The 15,335-nt window shown below is 59.3% G+C and overlaps 1 protein-coding gene across 1 annotated transcript in view; it reads left to right on the plus strand.

Annotated features, from left to right (window-relative positions):
• ZCCHC14 (zinc finger CCHC-type containing 14) overlaps positions 1-15,335 on the plus strand; it is an 85,532-nt gene that overhangs the window by 64,604 nt on the left and 5,593 nt on the right. Inside the window, exons 4-12 of the mRNA XM_004474094.3 lie at positions 3,870-3,941; positions 5,947-6,056; positions 6,754-6,848; positions 6,938-6,992; positions 7,778-8,060; positions 9,368-9,459; positions 9,812-9,936; positions 11,077-11,217; positions 11,294-12,748. Coding sequence (XP_004474151.2) covers positions 3,870-3,941; positions 5,947-6,056; positions 6,754-6,848; positions 6,938-6,992; positions 7,778-8,060; positions 9,368-9,459; positions 9,812-9,936; positions 11,077-11,217; positions 11,294-12,748 — 2,428 coding nt within the window. The remainder of the gene's footprint in view (positions 1-3,869; positions 3,942-5,946; positions 6,057-6,753; positions 6,849-6,937; positions 6,993-7,777; positions 8,061-9,367; positions 9,460-9,811; positions 9,937-11,076; positions 11,218-11,293; positions 12,749-15,335) is intronic.

The raw sequence follows: 15,335 nt of genomic DNA on the forward strand, positions 1-15,335 counted from the left end.
TTCTGCTCAAGTCGCAATGGCTTGTTACCAGCACTGAAGAAATCAGAGTGACGAGGTAGGAGGTGCATGTCCACACTTTACCAGCTTTGCTATGTGTAGCTTGTCCACGTTAATTGTTGAGAAACAACGAACCAGGAGGAAAAGACACGACAAGTCTAACCAGCCCTTGAACCACCTGTCGGACCATAGTGTTATCTTGGCTTAGAAAGAACCAGTCAGAATACAAACAGAGAACAGCCCTTGTCATCTAGTCTTCCTAAAAAACCCAGCCTTTACATCTTGGTGTCATATCTTTTAAGAGTTTATTTTTTTCCTATTTCAAAGAAATTTAACTATTCTAAGTATTTTATCTTTATAAGTGAAGGTTGAATCCTGGCAGCTTTTCACTTAGTTTTGTTTTGATCACATACATGCGGAGCTTGTGGAATCCGAGACGCCTGCCCGAGGCGGCGGGAGCAGCAGGGCGCGCTCGGTCTGCTGCATACTCCAGGGGCTGTCGTTGCTTTGATTTGACAGGTCACCAAGAGCTGACCCTCAGAGCATGGTTGTCCTTCTCCCCCTCGACTGCCCTGGCGTTGATGCCTCTACAGCCTCACCTGAACGCCACCCGGGCCGCGGGGAGTGCCTGGGCGCTGCGGGCCCAGCGAGTGGCTGCACCGGCCTGGGCTCCGCGGCCGTCGTGCTGCCTCGTGGCTCTCACCGCAGGTCTGCCGTCGCCGTCCCCCTCTTCTGGGCTCGTAGCCCCTTTCTTGCATCGGGCCACATCTTTCTTCCTCGCTTGTCTTCTTGTCTTAGCTGAGTGTTTAACCAAGCAGCTTCTTAGAGCAGACACTTGCGAGGTGCGTGGTTTGAGGCTCTGTTTCCTTTCACTTTGACTTTGGCTCTACTTTGCGGAAGGTTGCCTCGTCTTCCATCTCTTCAGTTGCATGTTTGGTTTCTGCTCTTGTGTCTGTCGTTAGCGTGTGACAGCTCCTTGTGCCACCCCTGCTCGTGCAGACGCCGCCTTCTTTGGAGGCGCTCGCCCTGGAGAGGACAAGGCCAGCACCCCCTCCTCTGGTCCTCCCCATGCGCAGCTCTGCCTCCACTCACCCTGCCCTGCATGGCGGGTCTTCCTGCGCTGGAGGCTGCCTCAGGGGCCCCGGCTGGGTCTGGGGCCTGGCTGGGCTCCCTCGAGGACTCTCAGGGCTCTCTCCTTGCGGAACCCGCTGCCCGTGTCTGTGGGTCTTTCCGGTCTTGGGCTGGCTGGAGTCCAAGAGAAGCATCTTCTGGGCCCCTGCGCCGAGGTGGCGGCCTGACCACGGCCTCCCCCAGTGGGCTGGGGTGCTCTCCGAGGTGAGACTCGAGTGTCCTGGGAAATCCCGAGGGGACCCCACGAGGAGGGAAGCAGCCTTGGGGCCGGGCCCCTGGGCCCCGAGGGGGTGGCTTCTCCCTGCCGTGGCCCGCCCTGGCCTGGGCTGCCCCCAGGGGCCTTCGCTGCAGCCTCGCTTGCCTGCAGCGGGCGCGGGCCAAGTGAGGGAGGCTGCGCAGCCAGCAGGCTCCAGGTGAGAGCCGCCTCTGGGCGTGCCTGTCTCCTCTGCAAGTGCGGAGAATCCTTGCTTGGTGATTCTTGCTGTTTGATGGACATAGTCTTTCAGAGAAAAATGATTTTTTAAATTGTGGTTAGCGCTATACTGTCCAAATGCATCACCCTAAAGCTCCGCCAGGTGAAGGCTCCTACCCGCGTTAAGCTGGCGGATCCGTGGCTTGGCTCTGTCCTTGGACGTGGTCTTGGAAGCTTCCTTGGCCGTCTGCGTTAACAAACCTAGCGCAGGATGGCAAGGCCGGGCCTCTCGGCGCAGCGCCGTGCCGCGGGCAGCGTTTTCCGTAGAGCACTCGCTCTCGAGGACAGGAGCAAGCGTTACTTGAAAACCCCTGCTCAGGTCGCCTGTGGGTGCCCGGCTCGCTCCTTCACCACTGTGCCGCCGGCTCGTCACCCCAGGGCTCTGTGGGGCGGCTGCACCCCCTCTGGGACCAGACCCGAGCAAGCGCATCATCGCTGGGGCATCTCGTGCCTGTCGTGCCCGCGCAGGCCTCAGCGGTCTCCTGAGCACGGCAAAAAGGAGGAGGGTCCAGGGCCCTGCTTTAACTGGCACCGTTTCTCTCGGCATGGCCACGGCGTGCGCCTCGGTGCTGGCGAGCAGCCGCGTGCTGCTGCGCCCCCGGGGTGCGCGTGGCCGCCACCGGCGTCCGGGCCTTGCCTGCTGCGGCCTGTAGGTGACGGGACCCCACCCGGGGCGGGCAGTGCCCACTCGCGCTTCCCCCACCCACGCTTCCTGAGCGTCGGGGATGGGTGCAGGCGGCTGCTTCGAAGCTGGGGCCGCGCGCCTCCGTTTGGGAGTGGTTAACAGGTGTTGTGTTCCCAGGGGTCAGGAGGCATCAGGTACGAAGGGGAAGAAAAGGAAAAAGACTCAAACCGCAGCACGTTTCATCACCATCTCTTCTTTTAAGGAAAAGGTTTTTCAGTGTGTATTTTACTTTGGAAACTACTAGCTGTCAGCAGTACTTCGGGTGAAAAATATTTTTTCAGAAGTTTTTTTCAGCTTTAGACATCAGGCACGCTGTTTTATGTGGGTATCTGTTCATTAGCCGCCACCCCCGAAACTTCTTTTTGGTGTTGTTACAGGACTCGGTACTTCAGGAAGGAAAACGGTTTCCCTGTCTTCCCTTAGGCGTAGGTGGGTTCTGGGTGGCAGAGCCTGCTTGGAGTGACTGGTTCAAGAAGAGCCAGTGCCCGCCTCATCAGGGAGCGGGAAGGGGGCGGGGGGCCCGGCCAGCGGGGCGGGGGGAGCTGGGGCAGCAGACGCGCTGGGGATCACTGTGCGGCGTGGCCCCCGAGGAGCGGGCCCCGCTGGACCCCAGCAATGGCCGAGGGGCGCGGCTGTGCGCAGGCCAAGGGGGCGGGGGCGGGGGCTGGGCGGGGCTGTGCGGGGCTGTGCGGGCTCCACGCCGCTGCTCAGAGCCGGGAGCGGCAAGCACGGCGTTCCCTTGTGGGGCAGTAACACCCGCCGGCTTGTTTTCTTCCCTTTGGCTTTAGGGCAGAGAGGTCCGTCCCGCCGGCCTGGCCCTCTGTCCCTCCCTCCCTGCCCCCGGCCCTGCAGTCCTGCCGGCTGCTCTCGAGCTCCCCGGTGCGCAGCAGCGCGCCCTCCCGCCCGGCCTCCCGCCCACGCCAGTGGGGTCAGCGCTGGAGGAGAACGACGGGCCGAGGCCTCTCTGGAGGGGCTTTTTGCCCATTCCTGGGGCAGGGAGGTCTTTGCGGTGGTGACACAGAAGGCCCCGCTGTGTGAGGGCTGCGCAGCCTCGCGGCGCCCTCGGAAGCCCTTCCAGGCAGGCCCCGGCCCGCCCCCTCTCCGGTCCCTCCAGGGGCAGGTGTGCTCTGCGCTGCGAGGACTGGCCGCTCTGTCCTCACCCAGCTTTGCAGGACGGGGTTGCCACGCTTGTAACCGTGTCCACGCGTGGGCCCAGCGCGTCCCACTGGGCGGCGGTCGGTTCCCTGTAGCCTCGCGATTCCGCAGCCCAAGGCAGGTTCACAGAAGCCTCCTCGAGGGGAGTGTGCGCGGCACAGGCAACACACGCGCCAGCGATTCTCTAGAACCTCTGAGGAGCGTGCGCGTCCCCGTGCTGAGTGATCGGGTGGTATTGGAACCACTGCACTGAACGGGGTGAGGCCCGCTGCACCGGCCTTGGCGATGGCGCTTTTACAGCCAGTCGGGCCGTGGAGACGCGTCCCCAAGCCCGTGAGGTAGGGCCCTCCCCACCGCGTATGAGCCGGGGCTGGCGTGCTGCGAGTCGGGTGTCTGCGTTTAACGTTTGTCTGTCTGTTTGTTTTCAAGGTCTTGTGGTCTGATTCTTCAGTAACATCAGTAACCAGATCTTCCTCTGAAGTGACTGAATTTATTTCAAAGGTAAGGCACCTCCAGGCTGACGGAAACGCAGCGGGCCCTGCCTCGACCCAGCGCGGTGAGCCAGGGGCAGCGCCCGAGCCCTGCCCCTCCGGCTGTGCCTGGTAGGTCCACAGCACCCTTAGGAAGGCTGGGCGAGGGGGCGGGGTGAGCACACTTGACTGAGGGGCCAGAGACTGGCCCGAGTTCCACCTTTGGCCATTTTATTATTGGTTTTCCCTTCCCTTTTCACATTGGTTAACAAATCCCATTTGAACAAAGGGTTCCCGGGGAAGGAACCCGTTTGCCTCTGTGCACACACGCATCCACACGCGTGCGTTTAAAGCTCACTCTCACTGCCGCAGCAGTGAGTGCCGTCTTCATCCGAAGCAGCGCGTCCTGAGTAAGCACCTTCACCTGATGAGGCAGCATGTCTGAAACGTCTCCAAAGGGCGGCGTACGTTCTCGTTGTAAAATCAGGGCTGTCATCCTGCAGAGGAAGTTCAGTTGATTGGTGGTCCTTGAGAAGTTTCGGAGGAAGCTGTTGCTTTACGCGTCCCAGGCCTGTTCCTTCTGGGGTCGCAGGCCCTGACCTGGGAATTCGCCGGCTCCTCCCGGGACGTTCCAAGCAGGGCGCCCTTCTCCGTGGGGCTCCCTCGCTTTGTAAAAGCCCTTCTTTGGCTCCCCGTGTGCTGGTGGGATGTGGGCACGGCGGGGTCGGTGCTGCATGGGGGTCTCTGGCCTGCTGGGCGGCCCGGCCTCTCGTCCGTTTTTGGTTTTGGAAGGATCTTGCTGCTCTCTTAGAACAGTTCTCCCCTCCCTCGACTCCAGTACGTGGGTCTTGGGGTTTTGCTTTCGGGGCCCGTTTTGGTTTCTTCCTCTGCTCTGTCTCGGTTTGGCGCGTCCTGCCGGCCAGTCTGCAGGTTCTCTTCTGCCCTTGCGGCCCCCGCCCGGGGCAGCTCTTCCTGGAGCCTCCGGGGGCCTGGGCTGCTGGGGGCCCCCCTGCTGCCTCCTTCCTTCGTTAGCTTTCCGTGGTCCCAGTGGGCCTGTGGCACAGAGGGGTCTCTGCTCTCTTGACCCCTTCCCAGGGTGGACTGCAGTTGCCTTCGCCCAGTGCTGGGCTTGGGGTGGCAACGGAGGGAGGGGTCTCTTTCCTGGCCCCCCCGGCCCGAGGCAGGGCTGTGCACCTGGGCTTCAGGGAGGGGCCGGCCTCTGCACTGAATTTGGCAGGGTTCAGGGCCCAAGAGGGTCTCTGGCCCCTCCTGCAGCGCCAGAGAATTTTTGTTTCTGCTCCCCCAGTGTTGGCGGCTCTTTTGCCTGTGGCCTGCTCCGTCTCACCCCCGAAATGGGTTGGTCCCGGGGCTCTGGGTCAGGAACAGTTCTCGTCCTTGCCCTGGTCGGGGAGAGGCCAGGCCCTGTGCCCGGCCCCAGGGCCAGCCGAGGGCCCCCTGGGTGCCGTGGGTCCGTGCACTGACGGGGGCGCTTTCTGGCTGCTTCCCTGCCTCAGCCCCCTGCCTATGGAGCAGGCTCAGGGCCGTGGCCCCGGGGCGGCACCTCCTGCTGCTGGCACACCAGCCCGCGCCGGCTGTGGGAGTGTCCCAGCCCTGCCCTCGCTTCCCGCCCACCTTCCTGTTCTGCCCGAGGTGAGGCAGCTCTGTCCTGTGCCCCCGGAGACTTCGGCTAAAATGTGTTCCACTTGGAACCTCAGCTCTCTGGCGGGCTCAAGGCCACTTACGGTTTGTGCACCGTCTCGTTTCCATCGTGGCGGTGGCCGTGACGGTTTTCGATAGCGCTCACATCCTGAGCAGGGGCAGCGCGCCTCCTGCACGACTCCGCGGGCTGATGCCTGCGCGGCCCTCCTCACGCTGAGGAGTGCGTCACGGCCGGCCGTCGGGCAGCGCCGTGCTGGGTGACAGCGGCTCGAGGCGTAGTCCCCCAGAAGCAGGAAGGTGCTTCCTGACCTCGGGCTTGGCGGGCCCTCCCTGCCTTCATGTCTGATGGACTTCCTGGGCTTTCTCGTCGCCGCCAGCTCTCTCAGCTGCACCCCGAAGACAACGTGGACAAGTTCGTCTCCTGCTCGGCGGGCCCAGATGTGTTCTACGTGGAGCGGAACCACGCGGACCTGGACGCGGACCTGAGGTAAGGCCGGGACACCCCGTCGGCGCTCCCGGGGCAGAAGCCGCGTGCCGCATCCCCACCGGGGGCTGGTGGTGGCTTCCGGGGGTACGGGGAGGCGGGTCAGAAATGAGGCGCCTGGTCTCCCCATCCAAGCAGCTCGTGCTGCTTTGCCTCCAGGGAGGGTCGTCAGTCAGGGCGGGTGGAGGCCGGAACACCGGCCGGGGCTCTGGGGGTGCGTTGGGAAGTGTCCGCCCGCGCGCCGCCGTCGAGTGTTGCCGACGGTCTCGTGCAACGAGGCCTGGTGCTGGTTCCTGGGCTGCAGCTGAAGGTCGAGATGCTCAGGCAAGCCGGGGCTTGCTGGGAAACCTTGCAGGAAGAGTTTCTCCAGACCCCTTGTCCCTTCGTGGCACGCACGGAAAAGCGGCAGGACGCCTGCCGGTGCCGCGACTGCGCGAGGAGGGGCAGTGCGCGGCCCAGGGTAGCGGCCCGTCACGTGGCCCGTTTCCCCTTGACGGCTGCCATGTGAGGTGCAGGGGACGTGAGCAGGGGAGGCAGTAGGAACCGGGAGAACAGATCAGAGCGGCGAGAACGGCCTTTTAAGGCACTCCTTTGTTTTTTCCTAAATATTTTCTTTTAATTGAAAATTAAATTTTTCAACCCAAATAGTTCCTAGTAATATTGTTTTAATGCCAATAACAGCACTTTGCTTGACTTTTAGGTATTTGGCTTCGTTACCTTCTCATGTATTAAAAAATGATCACATTAAGAAATTTTTCAGCACTTCATCTCCCACCCAACAGCTTCAAAGTCCAAGTGAGTTTGCAAAATGTGATTAAGTAAAAATTAAAGTATTTTTACTTTGACTTCCTGTAAGTTTTTCTGTCTGTCTCTCCTTATCATAGGTCCTGGCAACCCTGCCCTTTCTAAAGTAGGTACCGTGTCGGGCATGTCTGGAAGGTGAGAATCTGCTGCTTCACCCCAAATTCCAAATAAGAACTTGCTGGTGTACTTTGCTGTGATAAATGTCTCTTGGATTATATGGAAACAGTTGTTTCTAGCTCTCCATCGTTCCTGGTCTAATAGTCTTGAAGAGCTGGGAGAGAGGAATTGGATAGAGAGAACCCAGTCCACACCTCCCCAGAGAAGGTTCTCTGAGCCACCGGGGTTAGAAAGTCCCGCAGCCCCCTTTAAAACTCACTCTCCCGGGCCCCGCCCCAGACCTGCGAAAGCAGAGCTGGCGGCGGCGGCAGAGGCGCGGAGGCCCTGGGCGCGCGTCTCGAGAAGGGTCTGTCAGCATCAAGTCCTGGCCTGGGACCGCTCTTGTGGTTGTGGGTGGGGCTGTGTCGGGGGTGAGGTCTGGAGAGGGTGTGCTTCAGGGTCCCCCGGCGGGTGTTACGCGGATAGTAGACGCTTGCATGTTATGATTCCAATAGCCCGTGTTTGGGAAGTAAAAGGAGGCGGCAAGGCCGCTCAGGCAGAGGTCTGGGGGTGACATGCCTGTCCCCTCGTGCACACGAGGCCGCCTCTGCACACACACGGACACACAGCCTCACGAGCATGCACACACGCACAGAGCTACACACGCTCTTACTCGGGGCTGTCGGGGGGTGGACAGGGGTGGTCATAGGAGGCAGGAAGTCCCCCCAGTTTTTGCCTGGCCGCTGTCTCCGACAGAGGCCCGCTGGGAGCACGGTGCCGCTGCGTGGTGGCTGCGTGCTCCTGCCTGCCTGTTGTCCTTGCAGGCCCGTGTGCGGTGTGGCCGGCATCCCGTCCTCCCCGAGCAGCGCACAGCACCACCTCCCGCATGCAGCCGGCGCGGCCGCCGCCTTGCCCCACTGCTCCCACTCAGGGGGCGGGGGCTCGCCGCTGGCCTTTCGGACCCCAATGGACGCCCCGCCCGCCTTGCTGATGTCGTCCAGTCTGCAGGCCCCTCAGACCCAGGAGCAAAATGGGATTCTAGACTGGCTCCGGAAGCTGCGTCTGCACAAGTACTACCCCGTCTTCAAGCAGCTCACGATGGAGAAGGTGGGGGGCCGAAGCGGGGCGGGCGGCAGCTGGGTGGTGACTCCGCTCGGGGAGCGTCCGTCTTCCTACCTCATTCCCCACACCTGTGGGAGGGAGAAGCAGCGAGGGGGGGTTCAGCCTCGTCAGCACACGCTGGCGCCTGCGGCGGCGCTCCTCGGAGGGCTGCTTGGATTTGACTTCGAAGGCCGCCTGCGTCTAGCACACGAGGGTGAGGGCGGTTTGTGTTCACCCGTGAAGCAAGAGCTTTTCTCACACTTGGGAGTTTGACACACTTTGTGCCCCACACGCACTCGGCGTGCCAGGAAGGCCGCTGCCTCTGGCAGCCGTGGAGGTGGAAGCCGTGAGCAGCCGTGCCCACCCCACGCCCGTGTAGACGCCCTTCCCCGCGGCCTGCGCGGGTCCCGCAGCGCGGCTCCGTGAGGCGGTGTCCTGAGGGCTGGAGTGAGGGCCGTGGGCTCAGCAGGGCAGGCGGGCGGGCGGCGGGCCCCCCACGCGCAGGCTGCCTTCTCCAGTGAGAAGGTCCAACGAGGCGCATACTTCACTGTTCAGAAAAGGCTCGGGCGGATTAATCCTGTTCTTGATACTTGAACTTTGTGCTCCCCCTGCTGGGTAAAGGGATTTGGTGGCTTTTATTTATCTATGTAAAGATGTCATTTGTTGGAAAGCTGCGACTTAACCTAGAAATGAAGCTCTTATGGCCGATTTAACTGATGTGGGTGTCGTGACCTGGCCCGCGCTGGTCCCGGGCTCGAGCACGGGGTACCCCGCCATGCTCGGGCGCAGTCTTCTCACCTGCGGGCCTGAGTCTAGTGGCTGAGACACGGCGTGCGTGGGCCGTGGCGGTGGGTCTGCTCTCCACCCCTGGTGCCCTGATGGCCGCGCGGCCCCTGGAGAGACAGGCAGGGCCTGGGGACGGGCCTCCTGCTAGCGCCCCGTCCCGCGGACGCATCAGGCGTCTCACGGTGACCACGTCTCTGCAGCGGCGGGAGCCGCCTGTGCGAGGGGCTTCCTCACGTCACCGGCGTGCCTGGCCTCCCCTCCTGGGGGTCCTCATGCGCTGAACGTGTGCTGCGTCACCAGGTCACGGGGCGCTCCGCACGGCGCCCGGGCGCAGCCCCCTCTGCCCGGCTGTCAGGTCACGTTTCCTAGCGTGCGCGCTCTGGCCCGCCAGGTCTCAGTGCACGTCAAGTGCGCTCTGGTGGCACCTCCTAGGTGCACAGCAGTTTGTCAAATTCCCCTTCAAGGTCTTTTTTTTTCAGAGTCCTAATTCATTCTCGGTAACTTCGTGATTTGTTTCTTTATTGAAGTTTTTGAGCCTCACCGAAGAAGATCTAAATAAATTTGAATCCCTCACTATGGGAGCAAAGAAAAAACTCAAGACTCAACTGGAGCTGGAAAAGTACGTATGAAAGAGTTCTTGAAATTTATGTTTATTTCGTTTTCTAGTTTGCTGAACAGAGCACTAGGACTTGTACTTTTGTTAAATGTTTGTGACTGGATTGTTTTTTACAGCTTGTGCTTATTCAGACCATAGTGAACGCTTTTAAACTCCACAGACGTGTCTTTGGTTTGATAGGAAACTTCCTTTGTAGTTGCTTCCACAAAAATCCAAATTATTTTCCACCCTCGAGGCTGTTTGGGTGGAAGCCCCCTTTGCCCGTCGTTGAGGGGTTTGAGCAGCTGTGAGCCCCGCCAGGCGCGGCGGCAGCAGCACTTGCCCTCGCTTGGCCCCACACGGTCTTCTTTTCCAGGGAGAAGTCCGAGAAGCGGTGCCTGAACCCCTCAGTCCCGCCTGGGCCCGGCAGCGGGGTGGCGCGAGTGCCCCCCACCAGCCACGTGGGGCCCCTGCAGGCCGTGCGGGGCAGCCGCGCTGCAGGTGGGAAGGGAGGGGCGCGCGGGGCAGGGGGGCAGCCGCGCTGCAGGTGGGAAGGGGCGCGGGGCTGGGGGGAGTCGCGCTGCAGGTGGGAAGGGGCGCGGGGCTGGGGGGAGCCGCGCTGCAGGTGGGAAGGTGCGCGGGGCTGGGGGGAGCCGCGCTGCAGGTGGGAAGGGAGGGGCACGCGGGGCAGGGGGGCAGCCGCGCTGCAGGTGGGAAGGGGCGCGCGGGGCTGGGGGGCGGGAGGGAGGGGCAGGGGCATGTGGAGCGCCAGTTGTCACAAGTCCGTTTAGAATCTGCGGCCCTGGCCTGTGTGTGGTAGTGTATTCTTTCTGATAATTAGTTCAATGGCAGAGCCCACTCTTTTGCCATGTACATTCTTTAAAACGTCACGCTTCCAGATGTTGTTTGAGTTCTCGCAGTCTCTGCCTGCAGAAAGTGGAAGAGGGACAGTTTGGGTCCGCACAGGGGATGGCAACTTGCTCAGAGTAGTTTACATAGGCAGCTCCAACCCAGAAACTCCTGGGGGGCGGGCAGGAGTGAGCAGGCGCATCAGGGTCCGTGTCCCCAGTGGCCATCGCTGCCTGCCTGCAGGGATGGCAGGTCTCCACCACATGTCACACTCTGTGACTTGTGATCATTCCTCTGTTGCCTCAGCAGATGGTGGGTTTTTTTACACTAGAAACAGCAGAGTCACAGTAATTCAGGAAAAAATGCCATTGTATACTTTAATTAAACTGGACCACAAGGGCCTGGTGTCACAGGCCTTGTGAAAGTGGGGCATCTTGGTGTCTGTGGCTAATCCTTCAGTAGCGTTACTTTTGAAGGACTGGCAGCACAGCGTAGCTCACCCGTTCTCACCTGCAGCGCTGCAAGCGCCATCGCGTGCTGCCCCAGGCGCAGCATAGGAGAGCCAGAGCCCAGGCTTGGCGCTAAGCCCTGTCGGCCACGTGGCCACGGAGGGTCCCAGAGCACAGTCCCTAAGGTGGAGAGAGCAGTCCCGCGTTCTCAGGGGTCAGCGCTGTCGAGGAGGGGCTTTGCAGCCAGGGGCCCCGGGTGGGCGCACAGGCAGGGCTGTGCGGGCGGCTCGCTGGCCCGCGGCCTCCGGCGCCCCTGGGAGCACCACGCATCCCGTCTCTGCAGAGCTGCGGGTGGACGTGGAGCAGCCGCCACCACAGATGCCCCGGGAAGGCAGCTCCTCCGAGTCCTCGAGCTCCTCCTCCAGCCCGATGGGGGCACAGGCCCGAGAAGAGAGCTCGGACAGCGCCGAGGAGAACGACCGACGTAAGGCGCCGCGCGTTGGCCGCCCACCCCCTGCCGCTGCCAGGTAAGCTGTGCTGACGGCTCTCTCCACCCCTAGGTGCGGAGACGCACGCGCGCGCCGCCGAGAAGGAGAAGCCCGTGGTGCTGCTGACCCACTTCACGTCAGGCTCAGCCCGGCCCACGGCGCAGGTGCTGCCCGTGCAGAACGAGGCAGGCTCTACGCTGCCTGGCCACCACCCTCCACCCCCGCAGGTGGCAGCCGCGGCGCCGCACGTCGCACCCATTCGGATGCTGAACTCGGCACACAAGGCAGAAAGAGGCAGCTCCGACGTGAAGCTCCTCTCCTCTTCCCTGCACTCGCTCTTGTCTCTGGAAGAGAGGAATAAAGGTTCTGGACCAAGAAGCAGCGTCAAGGTGGAAAAGAGCTTGGGGAACCCCAGGCTGGACGTGCTGCCGACACCTTCCGCCCACCAGCCCCTGCAGGTCCTCTCCGGGGTCCCCGAGAGCAGCTCCATGTCGCCCACTGTTTCCTTCGGTCCGCGGGCCAAAGCCGTTCACGCAGCCACGCTGGACAGAGTGATGAAAGCCAGCCAGCAGCAGCCCACACTCGCTGTTGACGCCAGCACGGCAGCCGCAGGCGCGGCGAGCACCGTCTTCCACGTGGCGCGCCCACCAATCAAACTTCTCGTCTCGTCCTCGGTTCCTGCCGATTCGGCCATTTCTGGGCAAACTTCCTGTTCTAATAATGTGCAAATCAGCGTGCCCCCGGCAGTAATCAACCCCCGGACTGCCCTGTACACTGCCAACACCAAAGTTGCCTTTTCTGCAGTGGGCAGTGTGCCCGTGGGCCCCCTGCAAGGCGGCTTCTGCGCCAGCAGCAGCACTGCCTCCTCCAGCAGCCACCTGAACACGTCCTTTGCGAACCTGGCCAACGTGACCAGCTGCCCGGCCCCCAGCTCCAGCCCCGCTCTCTCCTCTGTCCCCGAGAACACTTTCTACAGCAGCGGCGGCAGCGGCGCCACAGGAAACATTCCCGCTTCCAGTCAGAGCCACCACCACCACCATCACCATCAGCAGCCTCCTGGGCCTCAGCAGCCGCCACCGCCGCCCGGCTGCATTGTCTGCACTTCCTGCGGCTGCAGCGGGAGCTGCGGCTCTGGCGGTCTGACGGTCAGCTACGCCAGCTACTTCCAGCACCCGTTCTCAGGGCCGTCGGTGTTCTCCTTCCCCTTCCTGCCCCTTGGCCCCGTGTGTAGCAGTGGCTATGTTGGCCCCCAGCAGTACAGCGGCAGCGCCTTCCCGCTCGTCCACTCCCCCTACAGTAGCAACTTGACTCCGGATGCAGTTCTCAGCGGCCAGTCCAGCTTTGCTGTCCCGCCCATGCAGAGCTTCATGGCGGGTGCGGCCGGGGTGTACCAGGCCCAAGGCCTGGGGGGCGGCAGCGGCAGCTCGGGCCACAAAAAGAGCGGGCACCTCTCTTGCTACAACTGTGGGGCCGCTGGCCACCGCGCCCAGGACTGCAAGCAGCCGCCCATGGACTTCAACCGGCCAGGTAAGCGCCACAGCCAGAGGCGCCTCACTGCGCACAGGCACTCGGTCTTCGTGTGGTTTTGAGAAGACAGTGCGGTTTTGAGTGTTTTCTTTTTTATATATTTTAATATTGTCTTTTTTTTTTTAAGATAAATAGATCACACAAAACGTTACGTTAAAAAACATCAGAGCTTCCTGTATACCCCACTGCCCCCACCACCCCACCCCCTGCTCCTCCCACATCAACATCCCCTTTCATCAGTGAGGCACAGTCATTGCATTCATGGCATTTGGTGAATGCACCCTGGAGCACTGCCACACTGCGTGGACCTGGTTTACATTGTAGTTCACACTCGCCGCCAGTCCATCCAGTGGATTATGGCAGGATATACAATGTCCTGCATCTGTTCCTGCGATATTCAGGACAACTCCAGGTTCCTCAAATGTCCCATATCACACCTCTTCCTCTTTCCCTGCCCTCAGCAACTCCCATGGCCACTGTCTCCACATCAATGATAAAAATCACTTCCATTGTTAGAGTTACAGCAGTTCCATAGTACAATACCAGCAAGTCCACTCCAATCCATATTATATTCCTCCCCCTATGGACTCTGGGATGGTGATGTCCACTCCACCTCTACATCGAGAGGGGGCTTAAATCCCACATAGCTGATGGATGTGATTCTCCTGCTTGCAGTTGTAGACACTCAGTTTCCTGGTGTGGTGGTTGACCATTCTCACCTCCCCGTCAGCTGACCTGGGTAAGTCCAATGAACCGGAGAGTAGGTGTTGCAACTCTGCTGAAGCTCAGGGCCCAGCTGGCACATGGACAGTCCAGGGATTCAAGTCTTCTGAATATACACAAACCCCAGTGTCAACCACAGGTTCAGTAAAAGTGACAGAAGAGGCATGTGTAGAAAGTTCACATCTGAGTCCAGCTCCATCACATTCAGGAGCACAAATTCCAAAGTAGGGCCCACTGGCAAGGCACTGAACTCCAGAGTCATCTGTCATGACCGTAGAATCTGTCTCTCCATTGCCCTCAGGAGTACCATTACCTGGGGTTATATCTACTTGGGTTGTCTCTGGGATCCTGCTGAGATGTGCGTAAGCACTACTCTTCTGATTACCTCCCAACTCATTTTGAAGTCTCTTAATCATATAAACTCATTTTTCTTTACCATTTCCCCCTTTCATGTAAGGTCTTTTTCTATTTGCATCACCAGCTGGTGATGGTAGTAATTGCTTGGCGCCAGGGAGGCTCATCCCCGGGAATCATGTCCCAAGCTGGGGGGAAGGTAATGCATTTACATGCTGAGTTTGGCTTAGAGAGTGGCCATATTTGAGCAACATGGAGGCTCTCAGAAGAGAGCTCTTAGGTACCCTGCAGCTCTAGGCCTAGTTGAAATTTCAAGCACACAGGCTCATAAGCATAGTCATCAGTATCAAGGACCCATCATTGAACCATCCTTCTTCACTGGTCTTTGTCCTTGCACTTGGGGGATTGTTGCTGTTTCATTGGGGAACATGACAGAGCTCCCCAGGATGGGAACTCGGCACTCCCTCAGCTGTCATGTGTAACTCTATGCACTACGACAATACCTAATGAACGTCCAAACATAACATATATACCCTATATGCATGCCCTGGAGAACTCCCTCCCACCCAGGCCTCCCCCATCAATGACGCCCACACCAGTGCTCTTCCCTGCCATACTGAACCCTCTGAGGTCCGAAACTTCTTAAAAAACAAAGCCTAGTATATTGCCAAGTTCAATTAGTAAGAAAATGAAATGGAAACGATACGTTTAAAGATCAGAAATAGAATACATACTAATTTAGAAAAACTAAAAGTAAAAAATAAATTGGGGTATTAAAAATGAAAAATATTATAAAACTTTGTTTTTGACTTTTTGCCTTTCATCACGGTAATAGGTGTTGCCCTGCACGTGCACCGGCAAGGAAGTCTCCTCCATTCCTTCCTCAGTGTCTGCATCCTTTTTTTTTTTTTTTTTTAATTTTGGCTTCTAAAACGTTATAGGTCGCAGTAAAGTCACATATACAGTATAGGTGACTCCCATATACCCAACATCAAATGCTTTTCCCCCTTCCCCAGCAATGATATTTTTACATGCAGATGTTATATTTGCTACAGCTGATGTACAAATATTGAAACATAGCTACCAACCATGGTTCCATTATGGCTTACATTATGGTTTATATATTATGCCGTACACTTTCATAAATTTTTGGTTGCATTATGGTTTATGTTATGGTTTACATGCTAGAGTACACACTTTTATAAATTTTTGGTGAAATTTAACAAGGCTTATATCCATCGTTGCACCATCTCATGGAATACTGCCATTGCCCCCCCAGTTATCCCCACTTCCATCTATTTTCTTCCTCTCTCCCTCTCCCCTCAAAGCCCACAGCGACAACCAAGCTTCACTGCTTGACAGACAAGATGCATAGATACAACAGTGCTGCGGGCTTGACACTCTAGTCTGTCCTCCCCCATTGGGAACACCCATGCTTTTGAGAGACACCCTCCCCTCTGAGAGTATCAGTCTGCCCCAGGGTGGAGTACAACACTTTCCTGCTCATTGT

This window comes from Dasypus novemcinctus, chromosome 18 (genome assembly GCF_030445035.2).
Source record: "Dasypus novemcinctus isolate mDasNov1 chromosome 18, mDasNov1.1.hap2, whole genome shotgun sequence".
In the NCBI taxonomy this organism is placed as follows: Eukaryota; Metazoa; Chordata; class Mammalia; order Cingulata; family Dasypodidae; genus Dasypus; species Dasypus novemcinctus.